The sequence below is a fragment of the Pieris brassicae genome, chromosome 9, assembly GCF_905147105.1.
Source record: "Pieris brassicae chromosome 9, ilPieBrab1.1, whole genome shotgun sequence".
NCBI classification, from domain to species: domain Eukaryota; kingdom Metazoa; phylum Arthropoda; class Insecta; order Lepidoptera; family Pieridae; genus Pieris; species Pieris brassicae.
This window is the reverse complement of record NC_059673.1, coordinates 13,347,198-13,372,670: the sequence shown is the minus strand read 5'-3', so window position 1 is coordinate 13,372,670 and position 25,473 is coordinate 13,347,198. Positions and strand designations below refer to the sequence as shown.

General features: G+C 32.1%; 4 protein-coding genes and 1 long non-coding RNA gene across 5 annotated transcripts; 1 reads left to right on the top strand and 4 right to left on the bottom strand.

Annotated features, from left to right (window-relative positions):
• Positions 1-976: 976 nt before the first annotated feature.
• On the bottom strand, positions 977-8,264 carry LOC123714473 (protein takeout). Its single transcript, XM_045668728.1, has 6 exons — positions 8,071-8,264; positions 4,166-4,284; positions 3,660-3,781; positions 2,408-2,541; positions 1,893-2,042; positions 977-1,491 (listed from the first exon to the last, which is right to left on the bottom strand). The coding sequence occupies exons 1-6, from the start codon at positions 8,135-8,137 to the stop codon at positions 1,310-1,312; spliced, it is 774 nt and encodes a 257-aa protein (XP_045524684.1). The 5' UTR covers positions 8,138-8,264; the 3' UTR covers positions 977-1,309.
• Positions 8,265-9,046: 782 nt separating this feature from the next.
• Positions 9,047-11,597, bottom strand: LOC123714470. Its single transcript, XM_045668725.1, has 3 exons — positions 11,441-11,597; positions 10,952-11,214; positions 9,047-10,172 (listed from the first exon to the last, which is right to left on the bottom strand). Exons 1-3 carry the CDS (start codon positions 11,493-11,495, stop codon positions 9,120-9,122), a joined length of 1,371 nt encoding a protein of 456 aa, XP_045524681.1. The 5' UTR covers positions 11,496-11,597; the 3' UTR covers positions 9,047-9,119.
• A 746-nt stretch (positions 11,598-12,343) lies between these two features.
• On the bottom strand, positions 12,344-14,519 carry LOC123714471. The gene is made up of 3 exons (XM_045668726.1): positions 14,451-14,519; positions 14,005-14,258; positions 12,344-13,482 (listed from the first exon to the last, which is right to left on the bottom strand). The coding sequence occupies exons 1-3, from the start codon at positions 14,509-14,511 to the stop codon at positions 12,430-12,432; spliced, it is 1,368 nt and encodes a 455-aa protein (XP_045524682.1). The 5' UTR covers positions 14,512-14,519; the 3' UTR covers positions 12,344-12,429.
• A 3,458-nt stretch (positions 14,520-17,977) lies between these two features.
• Positions 17,978-22,004, top strand: LOC123714476 (protein takeout-like). Its single transcript, XM_045668730.1, has 6 exons — positions 17,978-18,050; positions 19,285-19,427; positions 19,706-19,800; positions 20,195-20,328; positions 20,633-20,782; positions 21,826-22,004. The coding sequence occupies exons 1-6, from the start codon at positions 17,984-17,986 to the stop codon at positions 21,978-21,980; spliced, it is 744 nt and encodes a 247-aa protein (XP_045524686.1). The 5' UTR covers positions 17,978-17,983; the 3' UTR covers positions 21,981-22,004.
• Positions 22,005-24,297: 2,293 nt separating this feature from the next.
• On the bottom strand, positions 24,298-25,455 carry LOC123714480. Its single transcript, XR_006754313.1, has 2 exons — positions 25,401-25,455; positions 24,298-24,542 (listed from the first exon to the last, which is right to left on the bottom strand). It is a non-coding gene; the product is annotated as an uncharacterized LOC123714480 (long non-coding RNA).
• Between the last annotated feature and the right edge of the window lie 18 nt (positions 25,456-25,473).

Below are 25,473 nucleotides of genomic sequence, written 5' to 3'. Positions count from 1 at the left end.
TCATTTGTTTATGTGTATAACTTAATATTAACATATTATTGGAAGACGAATCATAAGCTTCATAGCTGTAACGAGCAATGGAAGTTAAGAGAAACAAATCTGAATTTCACGATCTTGTATATCCCTTAATGGATTATATTATATATCTATCCAAAATGATGTTCCTAATTTGAAATAATAATAATTAGCGTCCGACGCGTCAACTTTCAAAGGAACTGGGAATACCCTCTTTGGAAATCTGAATTCCAAAACTTATTAGGTCACACTTCCATTATAGACTTCGCCCATGAGAATTCACCAAACAGTGGCACCCTTTTGGATTCTGAATCACGTGGCATAGCTAATCAGCTTTTTCTTTATATAGTTATTGCGCAGCTTTGCGCTGTGATTCAACGAACAAAGGGTGCCAGTGTTTGATGAATTCTCATGGGACGGGCTTTGGTATGCGATGCTAGTTGTTTGGACACGTTAAAATATAAAAGTATTTCCTCCACCTTTGATTTTGTTTCCTTTGGAGTAGAGACTTTTCACAGGCGGTAATTAAATATTAAAGTTCGCACCTGGCAGATAGTACCGGTGATCCCAGAGCTGGTGCTTTCCTCGTTCAACGAATAAGTATCGCAATACAGCGAGGAAATACTGCCAACGTTAAAGATATACTGCCTCAGGGACCAAACGCTTTAAATTTGTTTTAATCTTATATTTATTAATTATTATTATTATTATTACTATTCAGGTTTAAAAAAAATGTAAATAATATTTGTGTGTTGGAAATAAATACTATAACGGGAGAAATGAATAAATTGTTCTTTGCGAAATGTTTATTTCCTTATATCTAGTATACCATTTGAATGATATATAATTTACATAATATCAATTGTTTCTAATTAAAATTATAATCAATAGGTTATATAATTCAATAAATCACTAATTTCAACTTTAAAATTATATGATTAACATGGGTCTTTTTTAAAATATGATATAACGATTATAACAATAATTAGCAACCGCGTACAATATGTTATATTTATAATACAATATGTATTTTACGTATACATCTACTACGTAGACTAAATATGACCTAATTATTAAAAATAGGAAATTTGACATTTATTTATAAAACAACAGTGGAACTGTTGACTGTATCAGATTATATAAGAAAAATTTTAGTATAAGATAAAAATAGATTTCTGTCAAAACAGGGTGTAGTTCATTCGAAAAAGAACAAAACCATACACCTTACACAACCATATAGCACCTTTTTGATTCTCAAGCAACTTACCATCTAAATAACTATCTTAATAGGAAACTATTCTTCTTCCTCTTCCTCCTCCTCCACTTCGTCAGAAATCCAGTCATCATAAGGAATTTTTGCAAGGATCCTATCTAGGAATCTTGACATCTTTTCAGCGAGGTCTCGTTTAAGTTCTGGTTTCATTTCCTTAAGGAGATCTTGAGCATTTGTATTGATGAACAAGTTCAATGCTGCCTCTGTAATTATAAATTTTTCATTATATTCCCATGTAATATTATATAGAAGATGGTCGTTGCATTTTGTTATAACACATTTTCTAATATGGGAAGTCATATAAAGGAGAAAAAAGAACTATAAAGCTGCCGCCTAAGGGAGAAAAACTTGACTTGGAGCATTGAGAAAAACATGCAGAATATCATAGAAGCTGTTACGCGACTTTTAATGAAAACACCTTTTCAGGAGTGTTTTCTATATCTATAGTCGTAGAGCTCTGCGCATTTAAATGGCACTTCATTAAATGCAAAAACCGCCACTAAAATCTATCTAAGTCACGTCGAGACTTCTGAGCCATATGAACTATATAGTGGACGATGAAAAAAGAAATGTTTTAGAAAGAAAAAATGTATGAGTTACGTACGTAGTACACTACTGCTATGATCCAAGTTCTCAACACCCATTTGGATGTCCTTCACGGAGAAGTCCAGTTTCAGCTGCTGCAGCTTCAGATAAGTGCGGCCTTTGCGGGTGTAGGGAGCTCCACGGAAGTATACTTTGGCTTTAACTCCGTCTAGAAAAAAGAATAGATTATTTTTGTTGCTTCTAAATAATATAATGCCCTGTGCATTTGTCGTATAATTGAACGTAAAGTTGAACCTGCGGCACGATTTGCGGGTCATATGTTCTTTAGAAATTATTACATAATCCCCTTAGGCTACGCGTATACAGACTTGACTAGATACTTGTGTAAGAAGTCTTTACAATGGCGTAGGACAGTTTATTTTAATGTAGCTTTGAATATTTGTAGTTGTGAACAAAGCTAAAAAAGTATTATCTGTGAAATTATATCTGCTAATGTATGATTTTGAAATTCTTTTTCTTCACGATACAGATTTCCTTTGCTCTATTTTTTAATTTATTGGCTAAGCTACCTACCGTATTCTCCCCAGTAATCTCCACCACCTGAAGCCCTGACGAGTAGCAGTACACCAGAGGAACGGTAACGGGCCTTAGCACTGATGTGAGGGCCGAAAAGTGTTAGTTGGAACTGGTGGGTCTCTAGGTCTGATCTGAAAAATAAGACAGCCATTTATTGCTATACTGCATTCGGCAATATGCCAAACATTTATTAAAAGCGTTTGTTCAGGATGTTCTAAGATTTTATTCTTTGATTGGATAGAAACATTTTATTCATAAACGTCCCCTAAGCTTGAAACATCTATTGAATTTTTTGTCTTTGTCGCTGTCGTGTCATATAATAGTCTGCAAGAATAAAATTTAGGCTCATAGTATGTTGACAATTGATTATCATATGTTTTAATGTGACAGAGAACATTTTTACAATAACTATTTACTTAGACTACCCAAGTTAGGATATATCCTAAAGCTATAGCTATAGCTTTATTTGAAACATATTGTGTGCCTCAATATTTTTCTGTCATTAGTTACCAGTAAGACTTTACTGAAAAGAAATGCAAAACACTGTTTATTATTTCTTCTTAATATATTGTTCAATGTAATATGGATTAATAATTAAAGTGACGATATTTACAGTATTGGTAACATAGTAATAATAATTATTAATGGATAAATAGAAATCGAAAATAAGTTTTAAAGGCTTGGTACCTTTAATGCTAGCAGCATTTCCTCGCTGTACTGTGATATACGGTGAGCGAGGAACTCTGGTACTATTATGTTAATTAGTTTTGTCATTGATTACAAATATAAATCGAAGGTTAAATTTCTACAATCATCTAAGTTTGGTGATTCACAACATTGTTTGAAGTGACTAGTAGTGAGACACGGCTTTGTGTGATTGAACTGTGTGTCACCCTACGTGATTGGAATAAATTATTTACATTCCAGGGGTTAACGGAGTTTTCTTTCTAGCTTCTTAAATTTCTTTTTACAGTTCGATACTCAAACAAAACATCACATAGGAGGTGAATATTTCTACTGTTCTGCTGTGATATAAGGATTAAGTGTGTCGCTCGCTCAGACTAACACTTGATTAAGAGAGCTCGAAGCGTCTACCTTTTTCTATGGTAACATTGAAATATTATTCTATCGATATAAATCTGTTAGAACACTATAAAAAGGGAAAATTTCCAGAAGCAAATTTTGTTTAGCAAATATATGAGGTTTATATAATATTCTGGGCTGTTGCATATTGTCTAACATTTCTAACCTGACATTAGTGATGGTCATATTGTTGACTCCAGTTGCATGGATATCCTTGAAAGTCGCTCGGTATCCATCAGGGCCACCTCCAAGTGCGATAGACAACTCATCGATGACAATTTCGTCTGACTGTAATCAATATTAGATATACAAAAAATATTTTTGTAACTTGTGTATGTAATTTATTATAGTAATACAATTTTGTATTTGCATTGCACCGCGCGACCGTCACCGCTGTGATTTTTTAGTAAAAAACAATTTACTATGTATTTGTGTTAAATAATATTCATATTGTTTATTTTTGGCGTTACCCGGGAATCGAACCCAAAACCTTTTGTCTTTTAATTGACAATTTTTTGTCATGGCTAGCATGTTCAACTGCGCCTCATAGGGACAGTTATAGTAGAGCTATTCGTGTTCAAGTATACATACACAAATTATGGTTTAACTTAAATTATGAAATTAATATTATTATGCTTAAGTTATTATTAATAATATTGAATCAGAAATTACCTCATTAAGTCCAACTTCCGGTGCTCCACTCTTTAGGTAGTTCAAAAGGTTGTTAAAACTACGAAGTAGACACGCATCAACATTTGGATCTTGTTTTGAACATCGCCCTCCGAATATTTCTACAAGAAGTAAATTGTTAAATAAATATTTAAAAAAATCCTACAGTACTACATAATCAGGATTACATTAAGTACATGTCATTATGTTTAACACACAGTATACGACCACCGACGTATGAAGGCTTCCTCCAAATTCTTCCACCTGTCTCTTATCCTCGCCACCCTTTTCCAATTTTCCTCGCTATCCTTTCCATTCAATTGTTTAAACAGGAATAAATTCCGTACATTTTTTTAATTGTCAGATAGACGCGGTGCAGGACTTGTCTTTTTATGATATAAAAGTTGGACTGTATGTGGTATCGCATACTTTTTTGTAGGCATTATTGTTAGTTCTAATTTTTTTCAAAGAAATCTTTTTTTTAAAATTATTACTACACCTTCAGAGTAACTTATAGTAAACGCTTAAAAAATCATATTTCACAAGTATATTTCAGCTCCTATTAAAAAAAGAAAAATTGTTCAATAGCTGACCAAAAAAGAAACAGTTAACTATTATCTGTAGGCATTAGTATCAGCTGTTTCGCGCTTTCTATGTCCTATTAGTATGCGTCTGCGCACTGGCCGCATAACGGTACCGAGTAACAGTGAAAACAATAAACAATAGGAACCGTCAGATAAATTTTATCTGGACGTGAAAATCTTATTTTTCTATTCTTTAATGAATGGAAAAGGTTCGAAGTCACACAATTGCATTACATAATTACAGTATAATTATTAGTTTTACATTTTTCTTCTACTGTACAGTACACACAGTATACAGTAGGTAAACTTTTGTTTAAGAACTAACATTATTATTTTATTCGAGGATTCCCATATACTCGTAAATTGTTCTAAGAATATTTCAAACATATTGCGCAATATAGCCGACATGTGGTAGAATATAATACAACACGCAATAAATCTGTGTTTATTTATTTTATATAGGTATTTATCCTTTGTCCTTATTATTTACATAAAATATTTATACGATTTTTAAACCTAAAGAAATATAAATGCATAAATGTAAGATTTATCAATTATTTCAAGTAATTTATTTACATAGAACATCATGTAAGTATGAAGATTGTTAGAAAAACCAGAATGTTTTTAGTTTCTTAGCTCCAAAATAGGTTTGTTGTTCGGAGGACTTAAGGTTTAATCAACTGACACGTAAAAATATAACATTTTAAGCTTTCAAAAATAAAACCTATTGCAAAAATATCGCGCTTATATCACGGTGAGTTGTAGATGTAGATGTCTAATATTCTCTACATAACATTTGTAGACTGCCCTACATAAATTAGAAGAACCTTTATTCTTCTGACTTTACGTTATAACTTTGAAAAATAATGTACAATCGCGTTAATTTAAGTATTACTTCAAATTGTTTCTTAATATAGTATTTATATGAAAAAAGTGTTTTTAAATTCTTAGTAGTAGCGATATGACTTTCGTATATTTATGTTATGTTATATGATCGAAAATGTTGGAGAATACAAGCCTTTTAACGTGTTTCAGTGTAAGCTACGAATATGTAACGTTAAACCTTTTGTGCTACAACGAAAGTAAATGTTAATAATCCACCTGTTTGACGACAAGGTTTTTTTATTAAGTAAAAAATACAGGACAAGTCAGTAGTGTATGTTAGGGAATATGTAGTTTGACGACCAAGCCATAGAAGTTTCTATTAATGTTTATAACCAACGTTATCTTATTATTATGATGTATTCTGCTTCTATATAGAATAAATAGTATTCGTTGTACAATAATAGTTACAATATAAAATGTATATACTTTAATATTATGTCGTATTCGATAAATAAACTTTGACCAATAAAATATTACACAAATATATACAATTTCTGATTTTGACATATACGATATTTGTCGCGTTCGTGATCCGTACAAACAGTTTGGGAATGAGTTAATATTAACACTTTACAAATTCAGACGAAGGTTAAGAGTAAACAAAAAATTACTGACCTATGTCACTCAACTAATAGCAAATATTATTGAATATATTTTGCATCGTGACGTCTTTGAAAAATATTTTTATGTTAGAATAATTGAACAGAAAAAATAATGTGAATTGATTTTGAACTCCCCTGAAACTAAATTTTTTACTAGAGCTGTCGATTTTTATCTATGGTCAAAATGTTTGATTACGTGATTATGATATTTTTGTAATTACTTACGGTCAATGGCCATATAATTTCATTGTTATATAAGTTTAGTCATTGTATGCTGTGTGTGAAGATTGAATAATAATTTCGCTTCTTCTAAATAATATACTCGTAGTTAACAATTTAAAAAAAGTTTACCCTCGATTAAATCTTTTTTTCCTTAAATTAAATGTTAATTGGGCATAGAATTTCGTATTGGCGTTGCAGATAGATATAATTTAACATACACGTCCAGCTGTCAGTATAATTTTAATATTGAATTAATTTATATTAGCTAACCTCAGAAATATAAATCACATTGTTACACTATTTATTAATATATTATTGTAAGTAAAATAATGGATGATTTTTATATAATATATAATTTAGTTCAGACTTAAAGTTAGCTTTACTGTGATATAATAGCAAAACATACCTATAGGTAAAGGTATATCTAAAGGTTTCAGTAAATTAGTCCGTAAAATATTACAATTAAATTAAATGCTGAAATATGCAAATGTGTAGAATGGCGATGTTATATTGGGGACTTTGGACATATTGTTTTTCAAATAGCACAAGGCTTGTCGCAATTGTCGTAAATGTTTATTGGGCACTAAACAAAATACAATTTGTATATGTTGAATACAAAATAGGGATTATGTCGCTTAAATCACAATAAAACTGTGTTCGGAGATTATCTGGGCATCTGGTGACATTCAAAACAGCGTTCCAAAGAGAGATTCATTAAGTACTTGTAAAACTGTACATATACTGCCATATCTTTGAGCCCCGTCTAGCTCTCATACACTTTATAGGCCCGGTTGGTGTAAATGCCTTATTATTTGAATATAGGTTTAAAGAAGTTGGTTTTTATTTAGAAATATTTGCTTACAATTATTAGATTTATAGGATTTACGCACAACGAGTCAAGTGCGAGTCTAAGTGCGGAAACTGAGTCCACAAACAGGACCCGGATTTTTAAAATAATCGCTTATGACCTAATCCTTTGATTTATATCGTTTAAAAAATGTAATCGTTTTTCAACTATAAGAAAAGCGTCATTATTTTTCCATCTATGTTACATTAGTCCAAGATTATACAGTGATTACGAGTAAACATCCCATATTACTTAATACGGATATTTCTCTGACAAGAACATTTTATGTAATAATGTTACTGCTGCCGCATACGTCGAGATAAAAAAAAATAACTAAAACATTAACTAAAGTGCTCATCCTTCACTATCCATTACACCGTAAATACAATTTGACAGAAAGTAATTGTACTGATTTAATTTTTATAAATGGGGGTAAGTTTATAACTGGAAATCCGATGAAGAACTTTAAATTGACTTTGAAATTATTACTGTTAATTTCATATGCAATAATTAAAAACTGCTCATTATTCTTGACTTGATAAGCTAAGAAATTAAAACTATGTCTATTTCGGTTATGACCAATATATTAAGCTATAGAAAAAACCTTGTGATCAAAACTCCTGATTTTTTAAGTATTGTTTGAATATTTCTTCCTGGTCCTACTTCATCGGTTAAATCTTCATAGATCTTACAATGTAAAAAACTTTCTTTTTTTCTACAAAATGTTAAAACCTAGATAAATTAATGTTGAATTCTTCAAAAACTTACGTGTATTTGATTTGCTCGGTGTGATCACAGCAGCGAGAAACAAAAAAAAAATTTGATACGACTTCATTGTACGTTTAACAAAATCCAGAAATAATTTTCCGAGCGTGCGCCAAGTTCTGCCTCCGGCACTGCAATGTCGGGAGTTTGCGTCGTTGAACAACTTCCACTTTCCATAACATGGTGAGACCGGCGACCTAACAGTCTGTCATCGTGTTATATTTTATTTTAATATAATTATTCACTTTTGATTCAATCAGGTTTAAGGAGAGCGGTCCTTGAACTCTCCAGTGACAAAGGCATACTTTTTGACAAATTTGTTTTTTAAATCGGAAAACGTTACCTTAACTCCCGTTAAAGCCTTTTAAAAATGAGATCAACAAAACGGATTGTCTGATAAGAAACCAGCTTTCAATATGAGGAATACACCGTTATCTACCGGTTTGATGGCGCGAACACTTTTGTTGGACTAACACGATTTTTATAATAAAAAGCTTTTTCTAATTACTGTTAGTATTCTGTGGGCCTTAACCAATAAAGCAACATAATATCGACTCCGTATATTTTACGTAGAGGCTATTTTACGTATTTACGTTATATGCCATGTATTTAATAAAAGTACAGATTAAGAGGCTGGAAAATATATGTTAAGTTTAAGCTTTTGACATGTGTTAATGACATTAGCGAACTTAAGAGTTTATTTACAATGATATGTATTTATTTTATTTTCTTGAACCATAATAAAACTCATGGAACTTCCTTGGTTGAAAAAGGAATTATTTAACATAGCAAATAACATACCTTAAAAGATCTTATAAACATGATAATTTAATCTAAAGGACTTTACTTGATATATATTTTTATAAAATTAATACAAATTGAAAAAAAAATCAAATTAATGTTACTTGGAAAGTAATGAACATATGTAATAATTATAAAGAATTAGAAAGGTACGTAGGATTTCATTAACGCACACTAATTTGATTTATACATTTAAATTTTTTAATGTATTCATTAACAGTTACTCATATGTTATAATAAATATTATTTTATTAAAAATTGAAAAAATCATCTTCATCGAACGGTTCATCCTTATTATCTGCAACCAGGGCGGATAGTTTAAAGCCACCCTCTTGCATTTGATCCACTTTTGGAAGTTCTTCTTTAATCATCTCTTCTACATTTATTTTGTCTAACTCCTGTTGAACCTTCTCTTTAATAGGTGTTTCCAAAGCATCCATTATTTGATATCGAAGAAGATTAGGGAGTATATTAACTACAAATTCAACTACATAGTCTAATGTACCAGCTCCATCGAATCGCACTTGTATGTTACCAACTTCTAGGTTCAAGTCTCGGAATTCTGGTTTCTTTCTAGTGTCAAGAGGTTGTGCTAGTATTACTCTTCCACTTATATATTCAACCGAGAATGAGGCACTTCCTGACCTTGACAAAAGACCATTTATTGCTGATATATCCCAAAGAGTATTACCCTGGAGTCTTTGTGTCCCGACTTCAAAATCGGCCATGACGGTATTATTATCCATTATTAAAGATATATTTCCTACTCTGTGGAACGATGATATTCCTGCTACCCATGTTTGAGTCAAACTTACTGTGAAAATACTCACAGTGGTATTATAATCTTTAATTTTGTAAGGATCCATTTCTAAATCTCTGACCTTTTTCCTAGCATCCGCGATGACCATATCTAATGGAGATATTGAATTAGGAAATTGCATGTCCCCAGCTACCTCGTCGAGTTTCTTGTTAACCTCTTCTCTAGCTTTTGTATAGGCTTCTTTTAGTATATATGGTTTAATCGAGTCAAAAAGAACAGGGCCCAAAGAATTGACGACTCCTTGTAACATTCCTCCGAAAAAGCCTGCATTTTGGAAGTTCATTGCTATGGTACTAAACTCTATGTCAATATTTATATCTTGAGTTCTTAATTTTCCATCTCTCTCTACGCCGATGTTTGCTTTTGCTGTTATTTTTATTCCTGTGACGTCTACCGTGAAAGGTCCTTGAACCTTACTCAGCCATGTTGTCATGGTATAGTTGCCACGAGCTTGTAGGTTATCGATGGCTAGGGCTGCATGTACCTGAAGTATAAACAAGAAAACATTAAAAATTGCTTTCAAAATTACAAGATGTAAGTAAAAATATTATTTTTTACAATATCATGCACACATCACATTTCTGCGTTTATATTCCTTTTTTTCTGTAGGCTGAGATATATGCAGTGTAGTGCAGCGCCTAATATTACGAGGATTTTTAAATGTGAATTTTAACACGGAACTTTGTTTTCGAAAACTAAACCCAAATTGGATCCTTGAAATTACCAAACATAACATCTGAGGTCACGAAGGCTGTTTCTGGTCATTAACGGTAATATTAAATGGACAGCCGTTTTTAAAACCGGTGTAAGCAAGTTAATATTATATTAACACGTGTTTAGAACTCATTATAATTACAGTAGCAAGTGACTACTAAGAAAGAGATACTCAAAGGCAAGACCATAAATTGCCTAGTGCATACGTAAATAATGTTTATAATCGCGCAGCCCGTGCCCATAACAACATGAAAAGGAAATTAAAAATACCCTTAATGATTAAAATCGTCACGGTTTCATAAAGTACTTTTTTCATTTAATTTTATCAAAACTCTTTTAAACTCCTTACAATCATACCTCTGCAACATTATATTAGTTTATAGTTATAAAAACTCGTTGTAAGCACGTTAATTGCACTTGCGTCGTTTTACTTATAAGTTAGTGTATTTCCTACTATATTTTTAAAATTATAATACCTAGTTTTAGACATATTATTATTTACGTATGTGAATATAAATGTCAACGATTTATTATAAAATAACTACAGACCTCCATGGCTCCAATTTCAGCTTCTACGTGCAAAATTCGAAATTTGCTAATTCCATACACAGCGGTATTTTTAAAGAACATAGTTCCAACAGAAAGTGAATGTTTCATGTCTGGTACGTAATATGGTTCTGGAATTTTAGCACCAGGTATTCCAACTGGGCTCGGTTTTTTAAAGTGCTCTAAAACCTGGAGAATGTAGTCACTCATCTTTTCTTCGCCCTCAGCAAGCTTAGATAGTGTTGTTGTTTCGACATGAGATGCATCTATAAACAAAATACCATTTTCGGGTTAAGAATTGAGATATGGAGTAACTTACATGGTTTATAGTTTTATGCTGTCTGTTTATACTTTATAACTTATAAACGTAACCTCAAACTATTTATCGTTTATCGTTCGATTACTATGGCGTAAATAACACCAAACCACAACTGCAGGCGGTCGTCTCACAACATTAAATCACAATAATCACAAATATAAAATAAAAAACACCTTCACTGCTTCCAAAATTGAATATGGCGTATAAAATGATAAATTTCAACCACATTGTCGAAGTTAATATATCCCCTTAGTGAATGGACATCTCGACTGTATGGGGTCACAGTTTATCAGACTATTTCGTTGTATGAAATCAATTCTCGGTACTACGTACTCGCTCGTTATCTAATTGTTTTTATTTGTTTAACGTCCTGTCTACCTAATTATTTGATGTTTACTCAGTACGTTTTGTTTTTAGGTATTTAGTATATCGTATACCCGGTAATGCGATAGGTGGTTTCAGGTTCCTAATGCTTAGGAAACAATCTAGTTTTAAAAGATGACCGTAATAACGATTGGAGTAGTTTGGCCCTTGTTATTTTTCATCAAATTGCATACAAAGGGAATCGAACGGGTATATACTTTGTATAGGTAATAATGAAATCAGCCTAACACTGGCGTAATTTTTAGAATGTTTTAATTATATTGTTCCTAATGAGGTTCTTAAAAGGAGAGTGGCTTGTCGCTGTTTGTAACGGATGAAATTGATGAATGGACAACTCATGGGGTTATTTAACCAAATAACAAATTTAAAAGCCCCATCCCAATGTCTTCCTTCCTGTTTCTGAAGGAAACATACATGGGTATGTAGCTCTGTAGTTCGATACTTCGATACTACATCACCAACAAACAACATGGCTTAGAATGTACAATTTATAAGCGTTTATAAGGTCCGTGGTTCAATTCTTCAATTAATAATCGATGTTCGCAACGAAGATAGGCAAGACTTGGTCTTAAAAATTATTTTTACATAAAATCTGAAGTATTTGTTGATGGATAACAATAAATAAAAACTATAAAATATTTTATTATAATATTATTTTGTTTTATAAATACTATGCGCCTATCTGACAAAGGTAAGCAAATACTAAGCAATACATTATTATTACACTAATATTAATGTGATAGGGTGGGATTCTAATAAATATAAATTAACAGATAATTTAAAAATTAAAGAAATCGTCTTCATCATAACGATTTTCTTCTTGAGTTGGGAAAAATTTACTAAGACTAAGTCCTTTTAATTGTAATTGATCTACTATTGGCAAGAATTCTTTAATGAGATCCTCCACATTGACTTCATTTAGTTCTCTTTGTATTTTAATCCGAACTAGGTCGTCAAAGGCAACGATAATTTGGTTTCTTAAAATATTGGGTAATATATTTACTGCCAGCTCAACTATATAGTCTATCGATCCTGCTCCATCGAATCGTATTTGTAAATTACCAAGTTCAACATCTAGATTTCGGAATTGAGGTCTTTTTCTTGTGTCCAAAGGCTGTCCTAAAATTATTCGTACTCGTACATAGTTGATTGAAAATAACACAGTTCCAACTTTTGTAAAGTATCCCTTGAATGTAGATATTTCCCAATTTGTGGAACCTTGTATCTCTTGGGTACCAATGCTCAAATCGATTATAATTGAGTTATTTTCCATCTTCAAAGTGGTATTTCCATCGCGATAAAAGGAGGATAATCCAGTGAGCCATGTTTGAGTTAAACCTACGTGAAATATACTAACAGAATTTTTGTAATCTTTTATCTTGTAAGGATCCTTCTCAAGAGCAATTACTTTATTTCTCGCCTTTATTAATATCATATCAATAGGTGATATTGAATTAGGAAATTGCAGATCACCAGCAACAATTTCAAGTTTCTTGTTAATTTCTTCCCTAAGATTCGTATATACATCTTTAAGAATATATGGCTTGATACTATTGAACAAAAATATACCCATTGAATTGAATAGTCCTTGTAAGACCATGGATATTATTCCCGAATTCTCGAATTGTACTCCAATGTTATCGAAACTTATGTCCATTGATATATTTTGTGCTTTTATTTTTCCGTCTGTATCCACTTCGAGTGAAGCTGTTGCGATTGATTTTATACCTTCAACATCCGTTTGGTATTTGCCGGGGTATGTTCTCAACCAGGTACTTAATACATATTTTCCGTTAGCGTGTACTTTATCAATTGACAAGGCAGCAGTAGCCTGAAATTGAGAGTAATAATTGCAATCAAAACCATAAATTGGCAGTTTGTGGGATTGTTATTAAATAAATTTGCAGTATTTTTCCTAATAAAAAAATTATCCTCATTCATAATTTAACGACTACTTTAAGAAAGGAAAATTGAAAACATAGAGTCCTAAATTCTAGCTAAATAAAATAAAATGAGTTTACGTTTTGTTAAATCTTTTGTTAGTGGTTACGTGGTAATGTTTTTTCGACCTTAAGGGAAGATGCTCGATCTATCTAAACACTAATTGGATGCCTCACGGCCCGTTGAGATGTCCAGAAATGTCCAGAAGTTGTACATAACCTTAGTGAACGGAATAACTTAGTGCTTTTCAGGGTATGTCATCGCAGTGTTTGTAGACAATTGACATAGATGGCGCTACAATATAATTGTTTGTGTCGATACCCGTGAAAGGATGCAGTACTAAACCAATACGATAATGTCGAAAAAATAAAAACTTTCAATAGGTCAACGAAAAAACACAAAGTGTGTTTACCTCCATTTTACCGGCTTCAACATTAACATAGAGCACACGAAATTTACTAATGCCATATAAAGTAGTATTTTTAAAGACTATGGATCCTCCAAGAGGCAGGCTCTTCTTCATTTCTGGAACGTGATATGGGTCAGGTATCTTCGCGCCGGGAAGGCCTACGGGATCTGGATTCTTGAAATGATCGAGGGCATTTGTGATGAATTCGCTTAACTTCTCTTCCTCTTCCACAGTGAGTGAGCTTTTAGTTACGGCATCTACAAATACATTTGTTATTTATATAATGCGGATTTAATTTATTCTGTACTAGACCCTGCCTTTTTATTGGTACAGTTGGTAATGTATAATACAAAATTCTTCTAAATCATTACCATAACAAAGTTAATAACACATATAAAACCACAGTTGTAATAAAATAATAAATTCTCTTATGTGGTACATAAATATACCTTGAGGGTTCCCAGAATGAAGATGACAAATTATAAGAAATAAACCTATTTCAGACCACATTACGACAATTCCACTTCACTATACTAAATAAATCGGATTACTAATTTGGCAGAGCAGAGGTCAGCGTTTTATCGTAAATACTGTGACGTATCTTCATACTTATCATAAGATTTTATAATAATAAATCAAAATAGGGGGTTGATTACATTAAAAGAGGAAATCGGTTTTTCTACATTTGTATATTGTATGGCTTTATTGGAGGTATTTGTTTCGCGGGCAAGTCGAAATATTATCATATTGATTATTGATCGACAATAATATTGTCGTGTTGATAATAATAATATTTTCAAGAAATTCATATTAATTAAAATTTAATGTTATGTTCACAATTACCTACAACGCATTATGTACACACATATACAAAAATTTCAGGCCTTAAATAAATTAATTCAATTATTTTCGTATTAAAATAGCTTAAAATATTCAGCACGAGCATTAGTATAAACTTATCTTAGCTGCAATAACATTGAATGGATGTGAAGGTAGCAATGTGGAGGCAACAATAATAGACTTTAGTCAAATGAGTATTCGCTTAATAATTAATCTTTAAGATAGACGGATAGAGATTACCTTCATAGTTACATAAGGAATAGAGAATAGTAATAATATATTTAATAAATAACATGCAGTATAATTAAGAATATATATCTTTTAGTATGAGAGTGTAATCTTCATATACTTGTATTTAAATCTTCTGTATTTATGTTTGTAATTAAACATTTAAGCGCCGCGACCGATTTTTGATGAAAGATGATTTGCAGACCAGACAAAACCAGAAGTGAGGTCAGGCGCTCTAAATCTCGTCTTAATTATTTATTTTTAAAGTTGTTTTGTATTATATAAAAATAACACATGAGCAGTAAAACTGCCTCAATAATGTTAGCACTGACTTGTTGGGACTCCACTTCCCTTACCTTTGATTTTAATTTTTCCTGTCATGTGCATTCAGTAGGGCGATAATTAATTACGCATCAATCACACAGCGGTGAAGGCATAGTTAACGTCACCTAAACATTTCTTAGTACTCTCTTGTTTTCACATTTAAAAAATGCGACCTAAAGAAGCGATATGAAGCGATTGATCCAAATCAAACGCTGTATCTTATTTTTTCTCAGTGAAACTTTTTATGGATATATCGAATGTATTAATTTTATATTTCATTTGTTTTACTTTTATTTCATAGAGATGTATCTGTTATGTTTCCTAAATGAATAAATAAATATGTATAACTTGTCTCTCTATATTTATTCTCACACAATATGTATTCTACTATTGTATGTTATTATTGATTGATACACATCGGAAGTCAATAATATCCTCATCCTGTACAAGGTTGGTGTTGAGTATTGATCTTGACACTAAAACCTTAATGACGCTTGACTGACGATATTATTGAAAACCTAGGTCACCATATTGTACCTATAATATTCTGTTTTTTTCATAGAAAAAGAGCAAGCGCTAAGCAGGTTCAGCTGACTGGCTGGCACATTGCCGGTCAATTAGGAATTGGCTTATTTTGAAGGAGCCTAAGTTGAATTGATTCGGAAATACTTCATGGTTCCAAACATTTTAATTTTTTTAGTTTTTTTTTATTAATTTTTATTACTATGTACAGCTTATAAGAAGATGGCGAAATCCGTTGTCGAACACAGATGACTATATCACCAATGACAAATCTGACTAGAAAATAGCAAAACAGAAACGTGTCGTATATTAACCAAGAGCGGGTTTGTCAGAACTTTGGCATTTTCCATAATTTGTATGGATTCAATTCGCGTTCAAAAAAAACTAAAAGGCATTCAAAATTCAATTCAACCATGGACTGCAAAAAACCAATAAGTTCTAACTAACTAGAGTACACCACAAGACTGTCAACTATCACTTATATGTTATAAATGATATGGACATACTAAAGGTAATAATAATAATCATTTTAGTTACACGAGATAAAGCTAAAGTACTTTAATCTTACATTGTTTATAAGAATGATAATCGTTCAATTAATTAAGAGTGCAAAATCAATTAGTCTATAATTGTAAAGCTTGTCAATTCATCGTGTATTCATTTGTAGATATTTATATTGAAAGATGTATATAATAATAATGGCGTATTCTTGCCACTAACCGCCATAGAAATTCTGATCAAATTAATATTAAAATAATCTCAGGGCTATTTTTTTTTCTCAAAAGTATTAAAGTGTACCACACAAAATCTGAGTTGGCAAGGGCCGATGGTGATTTGAATTATACATAAATTTACCGGGGCTTGAGGCAAAATCACATCTCGACAGGTGTGACCCATTAAAGCTAAACGATTTTATATGGGAAAGACATTAACTCACGCATTGTCACGTGACCATATTTATACAAATGTGGGGTGGGTAACGCCCGGACAAAAATTATTTTATCTCAAGCTCTTGAAGCTTCTATAATTCCATTATTGATCTCGACGCCTGACATGCAACAACACAGCGCTTTTTCAGGCACTTTTTGCCGCACATCACCCCTTTGTGGAACCAGCTGCCAGCAGGTTTATTTCCAAACCGATACGAATTACGAACCTAGACTATATAGGAAGAAAAGAGCGTACCGGTGGTTATCACTTTACTCAAAGTGACCGCATTCTCATTTGTCTCCTGTCCCATACTATAAAACTAAAATATCTTCAGTATTAGTACCACTTACGACAGATTTAAAATAGATTAACAATATTTTAATTTTATTAATAACTATCTGTTTTTCTCATTCTATTGTCCCACATAATCTCTAAAAGTTAACCTCAGAGTAGTACTCAAATTCTTGTTCTTATTTTAGATAAACTATTTTATTATTGGGTATAGCATATTATGTGAGCAGTGTTGGCCTAGGGGTTCAACGTGCAACGGTTCAAGTTCGATCCCCGGCTGTGCACCAATGGATTTTCTTTCTATGTGCCCACTTAACGCTCGCTCGAACGGTGAAGGAAAACATCGTGAGGAAACCGGCTTGCCGTGGACCCAAAAAGTCGACGGCGTGCGTCAGGCACAGAAGGCTGATCACCTACTTGCCTATTAGATTAACAAATGATTATGAAACAGATACAGAAATCTGAGGTCCAGACCTAAAAAGGTTGTAGCGCCATTGATTTTTTTAAATATTATTATTGTAATGGTATACATACGTTGCAATACATGCAATTCTGAAACAAAATTTAATATATTTGTTAAATATTTTATTATTATAATAATTATAAAACCTGCATCTACTGATTGAATCTATGATAAACTTAAGTCTTAACAAGACGTTTTAGTAATCGTAAACTTTACATTTTAGCAAGATATTATTTTACTTCAGATAATATACGTTTGTCCCATTTTCTGTATAAATTGCTGATTTTCGCATAATATTCACCTTGATTGAATTATTCTTGACGTCAGGTATATAATGTATTAATCAGCATATAAAATTACAGTCTTGGAATACTGTTAGATAAAATGTTACGTGTTACGTACATCTTTGTGGTGTTCTGTTTTATAAATGTAGTTTCATTGTTTGAAATACGTAAGTAAATTTATGTTGAAAAGGGAATATACGATGCATCTAGTTTTAAATATAGTTGCGGTCTGTTTCGGTGATGTTTATAAATAAATATTAATTATTTTGTATTTAGTCTGTAGCAATATTAAACAAATAGTAAATATACAGATTCTATACATTTAAATTTAATTAATATTTTACTTGAAGACGTAATACTTAAACCATTTCGTGATGTTTTACAACATGCTGAAATCTCTCATCAGTGTACCATTAAAAAATGCAAAACAAATCCCATTTATTTAATGGGATTGACTTTTTTAATGTAAATTTTTACGAACGATTCGTAAATATAACATTTCAAAAATCACGATTAATATTTTGCATATAGAAAACGTGCGTTAATTAATTTTATTATTATATTTGCGCAATATTACTTAAACTAAGTTATAATACGAACTATTTACACCATAAAAACCACTTGATGCATGTGTTGTTTAATCGACCTAAAATGCGTAATGAAGTACGTGCAATTCATCGTAACTAAAACTATTTTGTGACTGACATGTCATTATTATCCACTGCAGTGCTGTGTGGGTTTATGTAGGTGGTATGCAATGCACCTATAGATAATCAGGAGTATAAAGGCTTTTAATTTCTGCATAACTTGATCAAAAATACGATAGGTATAATGGCATCATACACACTACACGAAAATAGGCACAGGAGGCTGATCACCTTCTTGCCTATTTTCGATTGGCTAATGATGATGAAACAGTACCAAAAATCTGAGGCCCAGACCTAAAAAGGTTGTAGCGCCATTGATTTATTTTTATGATACCATCATCGAATAGTGCGTCCTACCAGTGATGACTCGTCTCTGAGACTTGGTATCTTACTTCAAGCCACACAAGCTTCGCGTGCTATGGAGAGGGATATGCTTGGTGTTTGTAGGTTAATTTTAAAACTATAAATATGCTCTTTACATATTAGGAAAGTGTTCTTACTATCACTTTGAATTTAAAATTATGGGTGCGTGTAAACAGAGCACTAAATTAGGTTTGAAGAAGTTTATTCTTAACATAAACATATATCTACGTATGTCATGAGAAATAATATAATATATCATGCCGGTGTCGTACGCTATGTCTGCATCAATTACCAAAATCCTTTGCAGGCGTATTCAGAACGGTTATATCCTGTACGTATCGATAAATAATTCCATTTTGGCACTTTAATTAACGTAGATTATGATTTGCAGCGGATTATATGAAAATATGCAAGCGAGATCAGAGCACTATCAATGAGTGTGTGAGGGATTCTGTACAGAGTCTGCGACCACACCTCGTCTCTGGGATACCGGAGTTCCAAGTTCCCAGTATCGATCCATTTTACATTGATGAAGTAATATTTTTCGCTTTTTTTAGTGTTTAATGTTGTGCTTTAATTTCCGTAATCTTCCAATAGCGGAGCAGCCCTTTTTCCTAATTTATTCAATTAAATTTTTGTCCTGTTTTGTGTTATTGTAAATTATTATAACCCGAAATATTTATTTATTTATATAAGGTTTTATGCCGATGACCGATTTAGTCAAGGAATCTGTAGTTATATTAGTAATATTCATATTAACTGATGTTAATTACTTGTTGAGCGTTCTTACAATTTATATTACCCTTTTCTAGATAATAGCAATAAGCGGTGAACTGGCACCTCTCAAAGCAAAAGCAAAAAACGTGAAAGTATCAGGCGCTAGTAATTACACGGTTAAGAATGTTGAGTAAGTATATTTTACAACATAACCTAGATAATTGAGTACCTAAGACCCTAATAAACCTCACATTATGTAAGTTTACATTTTAAAATGGGATATATTGATAAAACTTATTTAATAAGAAATTATTCCTGGTTTTTCCCCGTTTTTACCGACGATATTTCAGCGATAGCAGCTTTGTGAATTTATTTTGTCTAAAAGTAATTATTTTCTTCTTAACTTTTATATTTCGAGTCCATAAGGTAACTTTTGGTATGGAATAAAATGGCAAATAAAGTTATTTTATTAACGCTCTTTTTTCTAAATATATTCATTACATCTTAATCTGCTGTCTTTAATAAGGTAAAACTTAAGTCATGACTATCCCCAAAGTGAAAATACATCTTAATTTTTGTTTTAGTGTAAACTTAGATACATTTGCTATACGAGTCATTTTTCGGTTTCCCAAACTTCATTTGGAAGGACTTTATCAGCTGGACACTCAAATCTTGGTGATACCGCTTCGTGGTCAAGGAAACTTCGTGGCCGATGCGAGTGAGAAATACTTTTAATATATATAGAGCTTAAGAATATTTTTTAATATTCAAATTCAGAAACAAGGCCCTCAGAAATAAAATTCTATGACCATTTGACGTGACATATTTCTTTATTTATAAAAAGACAAAAGATCTGAAATAATTCTCAGCTAGGAACAGTTTTTATTAGAAAATTCAATTGTCGTTTTTAGTATTTTAGTTATCTCATATTTATGTTTTCGTTCATAATCTAACCTAATCTTATCTTCCACAAATATTTGCGAGACATATTCTAAACTCTTAATATATCATGTAACTTCCAGTAAAGTGTGACGCTGACGTACAAATAACCAACAAAATATACGAGAAGAATGGAACGCAATATATCAAGTTCCAGAGTGTGAATGTTGAAATTGACATGAAAGACTATCGTCTTAGGTTGTATGGGCTGTTTAATGGAGACAAAACACTGGGTAAGATGAATTTATTCTAATGTTAATTTAATGTCAATGTTATTGTTGAATATTAGCCATATATTGTCATTTCATAAAGTATGGATAACCTACATTGTAATAATTTTAAAACTATATTGTCGGAGATATTAATCTACGAATCTGAATATTCTTCGTTGCTGACCACGACATGAGATGCTCATGACATGAGCTGTCGATTAAAGAGAGAGATCTGTATATTATCATTAACAAAATAGCATGTGTATGTAGTATTATGTACTATTTATTTCTGTTTACGACTTTTTATATTATATTTACAGCAGTTTTAACGTCTCTTTCACTTAGTATATATTCATATGTAGTTGTAGCTATTAACAATTCGGTCTCAGTTACTTTGTTAGTATGTTGTGTTAAATAACAAAACAAAAATCTCCTATAGAGGGGAAAGGACTCACATTTTAAGATGTGATTTTATTTGTAATCAACACATTCAGGAAAACCATTAGAAACGCTTATCCGATTGATGGCATTAAAACTGTCAGATCGGTTCTCGGCGAATATACACGAGGCTAAGGTTTTACTTGGTTATTTAATAATAATAATCTTAATATTTAAAAAATGTAGCATCGTCTGTCGGTGTATTTTTTTATGATATCTTAATGATGTCTAGGTAACACATCAAAACGCAGTGAAATAAAACTTTTTTAAGTATGAAACGTGTATTTACGAAAATATTATGTAAACCCTAGTTTCAAGTGCTTTTTAGCAATCGTTGTTTTCTTCTTAATTTGATACCTGTTCATTACTGCAGGTTGGCCGTCAGTCTGGCAAACTGAAGTAACCACATTCCCTAATCTTAGGAAGCCATGAACCAACTAATTATACCAAAGCAAGTGTAGCTAAATAATGTTACGAATTCGGGATTACTTCCGTGAAAGTTTACTTTATTATATACTGTCTGCTGCTCATACAAACTATAGACTATATTATAAACAACACTTGTATATGCCATTACGCACATATTTTTCCTTATGTATTATTTCATTTGTACTTGTGAATTGCAGAAGAAGCGACGAACGAAGCTATAAATCAAAATCGTGGTGAGTTTCTGCAAGCAATGAAGCCTTATATTGAGAAGACTACAGCAAAAGTCCTCCTGGATACAGCTAATCGTATTGTTAATTCGTTACCATTGGACCAAATTTTTCCTAAGCCATAATTGTTATTAAAAAAATATGGTTAATCGGTGTTTTATTTTTGATTCGAAAAGTATAGTTTTGGTGATGAAAAATGTTATTGTTCGTAATAATTATGACTTTAATTTGCGTTTTTTGCGGAAGTTACTTCCTATCTGTTGCATTTTAAATTTGAGGCAAACGGACACTCCAGAAGTTCTCTCATGTTGCCAGAAGAGTCACAAATGCGCAACGCATCTTCAACAGTCTTTCCGGTTTTGCCAGTGTTCTCTGAATATTTGTGATCTCAGAAACGTAGAATTATGTGGTGTGAGTTACTACTTACTACTATTGGACTAGGATTGTTATAGGGAGAGCTGTGGTCTTTGATTAAAAAAGCCAGTGGCGCTCTGGGTAGGTCTGTGATTTATTTTTCTGTTTCTTAATTATTTTAACATGTAGGTGATCAGCCTATGCATGATACTAGTTCTCAACTTTGAGTTTACAGCACGCCGGGTTCCTCGCGATTTTTTTCATTACCATACGACGGAGTGTTAAATGCGCCCATAGACAGGAAAGCCATTGGAGCCTACAACCTCTTAGATGAGAGACAGCAACACTCCTTAGCCTTACATTAATTGTAATAATACATCTTTGTGGCAATTTCGAAACATACGACAGTTTGTTGAACCCGAATGTTAACCGCAGCGTCCTTGATTGTGTTTTCTAATTACAATTGAACAGCGGATTTCTTTCCAAGCATCCTCCCGATTCTTCCGTTAATAGCGGACGACGTGATAATCGCTGTCGGTTAAGAAACGTTATATTTTCATCATTTAAAAATAATCTAATTTAATACTGGACGACTATAGGGGATCTAAATTTATGTATTTGCAGTATGTAAAACAATAATCAATATTTTGTGAGCAGGATTATCTGTGCAAAATTGTATTTCGATCTAAATAATTCGCTTTTACGGCGAAATTAATAAATATGCTTACGAATGTTTAATATATAGGTATAATATAAATACCTACGACTGGGACGTAAATATCATCGCTAAGTTCAGTTGTGTCGAAATAAGAACAAATTCATATTAATGGGACACGATTGTTTACTTTTTAGGTGTTTAAAAGTATCGTATGAATATCGGCCATTCCTTTAGCTAATTTAAAGAATTACTAAACATGTCTTCAGCGAGAAGTCTGCTCCGAGGTGCTTTAGGCGTTTCTTAAATTATGTATCGCACGAATTTCCTAGAGTTAGCCGTCTAAATACCTTACAATTATAAATGTATCTCTCTAATAAGTAAAATAGGTTCAAGTTTGAGTAAATTGGTTTAACTCAAGTTTTTTAAATTAAGGAAAAGGCCATACGTTATGATTTTGTGATCTAACATTCCTAGATGTGAAAAGCACTTATTCCTCCTTTGTTCCTTTTTCCTTCATAAATTGAAGTTAGTTTTCGTGATTTCTAAGGAAATATATATAAAATACCTATAGTTTATTGGTGTTTCTACCCCTAGGTTCTAAGCTACTACCACTATAATCACATCACTTATTAATTCCTATTGGGTTTTTATTTATACACAACTTATTTATTTCAAAGATAACGGATTGATATGCGCGCATAAAGGATCGGCACCTGCGCGTAGACAAATTACATAACTAATACCGGTCAAGGCGACAAATCGACTGAGTAGTCAAAATGTAAGCAGATGCAGGGGATGGCCCGCGAGGTGTCTTTGCAAGGCCTATTTTCAAAATTGACAATCATTCTATTGTATTTTACTACATACTAGTTGTTGTTTGTAGTAAAAACTAATACAAACTATTGTCTATACCAGATGTAATTCAAATTTTGCAAATGGCTTGAACGTTGAGCCAATTAAAAATTTCCATGGCAACGGGATAAAAAACAATATAGATTCTATATATAGATAGTATATAGTATATAGGCTGGTTATAGATAGGCTATTTTTGTATATGGAACTTGTTTTAAATATACATTTGGATTGTTATCATAATTAAACTTGGTCAACGTATAAATATTTAAAAATGCAGTTAATTAAGCGTGTGTCTGTCTTTTAACGTAAATATAAAATAAATTGAAACATCATGTAGTAATTAATCAAACGTAAAAGAATACAATTTTAATAGAGCTTTTAACTTTCCATTATCTACGTAGTAAATATTTTAATATCAATACATTTATCTTAACTATGAATAGAGCGCGGAGTGTAAACTGACCGCATTCTCACTGCAATACTTGCTTGTAATTTGCAGACTTAAAATTTTCCGTTCTGGAAAAATCAATATCTCTATATTAAAGTTAGCTTTGAAATGTAATAATTAATAACACTTGAAGTCTCCCAGATTTTTTATTGTCATTTTGTGTAGTAAGATGGATGCATCGCGCATTGTTAGTTTTATATAAACAAATAGTAATGGTTTTGGTGTGTTATGTTGTTTTATGAGAATTTGTAAATGGATGTGGAGCAGTGCGTACTCCGATTTGGAACCCAAAGAATTTTTCCTTGTGTTAACTTCCTCGTGCGGCTTTTAAAAAATCCAAGCCGTGTGTCAGGCATAGAAGACTACACCTACCTATAAGAACCAAATATCAATGTCATAAATCATCTAAACGTATGTATTTATAACTATTTGTAAGCTTGGTAAATTAGGGGGGGTTTTAATATTTTATGGAAACAAAGGAGGGAGGCATAGCACGAAGCTTGCGAAATGGTACATCTTCGTAAGTACTGGAGCTCAGTAGCTCGCCTTGACCAAACATTGCCCAACTCGCAGGAAACGGAATTAGTGTCATACACCCATATCCCGTGCGGTTTAGGTGAAAGGAATTTACCGCGTAAATCTAGATTTTGAGCCTATTAAAATATATTAAAGATTTTTCTTTCTGTATTAATAAGTAAAAATTAAAAATTATATTTGAAACTCGAACCTGTAATTATAAGCATTGAGCTCATGATCATACAATTAAAACTATTTAATCACCTTCCTAGAAGTTATAGATTGCTGCCGTGTAAATATTTTAAGAGGAAGGGCAAGGTGGAAGCATATTTGGACCATAGGTTTGACACCAATTGTAAATAACCTAACTTTGACATTATTTTATGTTCTTATATAATACATTGTAAAAATTGATATGACATTTGCATGCCTATTTATATATGGCTGATTGTGCGGATATTTGAAGCTGGTCTAATTGTACCACTATCTTGGCAAATAAACGATTTATTACTTATTAACCTCATCTCTTATTTTATACTGTTTTAATAGTAATACGTTGTACATGGTTCCCTATGGAAAGTATTAGTTTAGACGTAACGTCTAATTAATCATTAGGTTATACGCGTGTCAATAGGAAATTTGGCAACAGTCTCGTGCTAAAACGGATGCCAGGATCACGCAGTTTCCATTTCTGCATCCCGTTTACACCTTTACCATTAGAGGGGGAAGGTGGATGTTTTCGAAGGTGGTAAATCGGTGGACGTTCACATGTCCTTAGGCTGGTGGA

What these genes read in the sequence shown, in the direction of transcription:
- LOC123714473 (XM_045668728.1), bottom strand. Translation starts at nt 8,137, where the DNA reads ATGAAGTCGTATCAAATTTTTTTTTTGTTTCTCGCTGCTGTGATCACA. An exon ending in CGGAAGTTGGACTTAATGAG is followed by an intron (nt 3,782 to 4,165) that starts GTAATTTCTGAT and finishes TATTGATTACAG; the next exon opens with TCAGACGAAATTGTCATCGA. An exon ending in AGATTACTGGGGAGAATACG is followed by an intron (nt 2,043 to 2,407) that starts GTAGGTAGCTTA and finishes TCTTTTTTCTAG; the next exon opens with ACGGAGTTAAAGCCAAAGTA.
- LOC123714471 (XM_045668726.1), bottom strand. Translation starts at nt 14,511, where the DNA reads ATGTGGTCTGAAATAGGTTTATTTCTTATAATTTGTCATCTTCATTCT. An exon ending in TCATTCTGGGAACCCTCAAG is followed by an intron (nt 14,259 to 14,450) that starts GTATATTTATGT and finishes ATGTATTTGTAG; the next exon opens with ATGCCGTAACTAAAAGCTCA. An exon ending in TTGAAGCCGGTAAAATGGAG is followed by an intron (nt 13,483 to 14,004) that starts GTAAACACACTT and finishes TCTCAATTTCAG; the next exon opens with GCTACTGCTGCCTTGTCAAT.
- LOC123714470 (XM_045668725.1), bottom strand. Translation starts at nt 11,495, where the DNA reads ATGTGGTTGAAATTTATCATTTTATACGCCATATTCAATTTTGGAAGC. An exon ending in CAATTTTGGAAGCAGTGAAG is followed by an intron (nt 11,215 to 11,440) that starts GTGTTTTTTATT and finishes TTTTGTTTATAG; the next exon opens with ATGCATCTCATGTCGAAACA. An exon ending in CTGAAATTGGAGCCATGGAG is followed by an intron (nt 10,173 to 10,951) that starts GTCTGTAGTTAT and finishes TTTATACTTCAG; the next exon opens with GTACATGCAGCCCTAGCCAT.
- LOC123714476 (XM_045668730.1), top strand. Translation starts at nt 17,984, where the DNA reads ATGTTACGTGTTACGTACATCTTTGTGGTGTTCTGTTTTATAAATGTA. An exon ending in AGTTTCATTGTTTGAAATAC is followed by an intron (nt 18,051 to 19,284) that starts GTAAGTAAATTT and finishes TATGATTTGCAG; the next exon opens with CGGATTATATGAAAATATGC. An exon ending in TAATGGAGACAAAACACTGG is followed by an intron (nt 20,783 to 21,825) that starts GTAAGATGAATT and finishes TGTGAATTGCAG; the next exon opens with AAGAAGCGACGAACGAAGCT.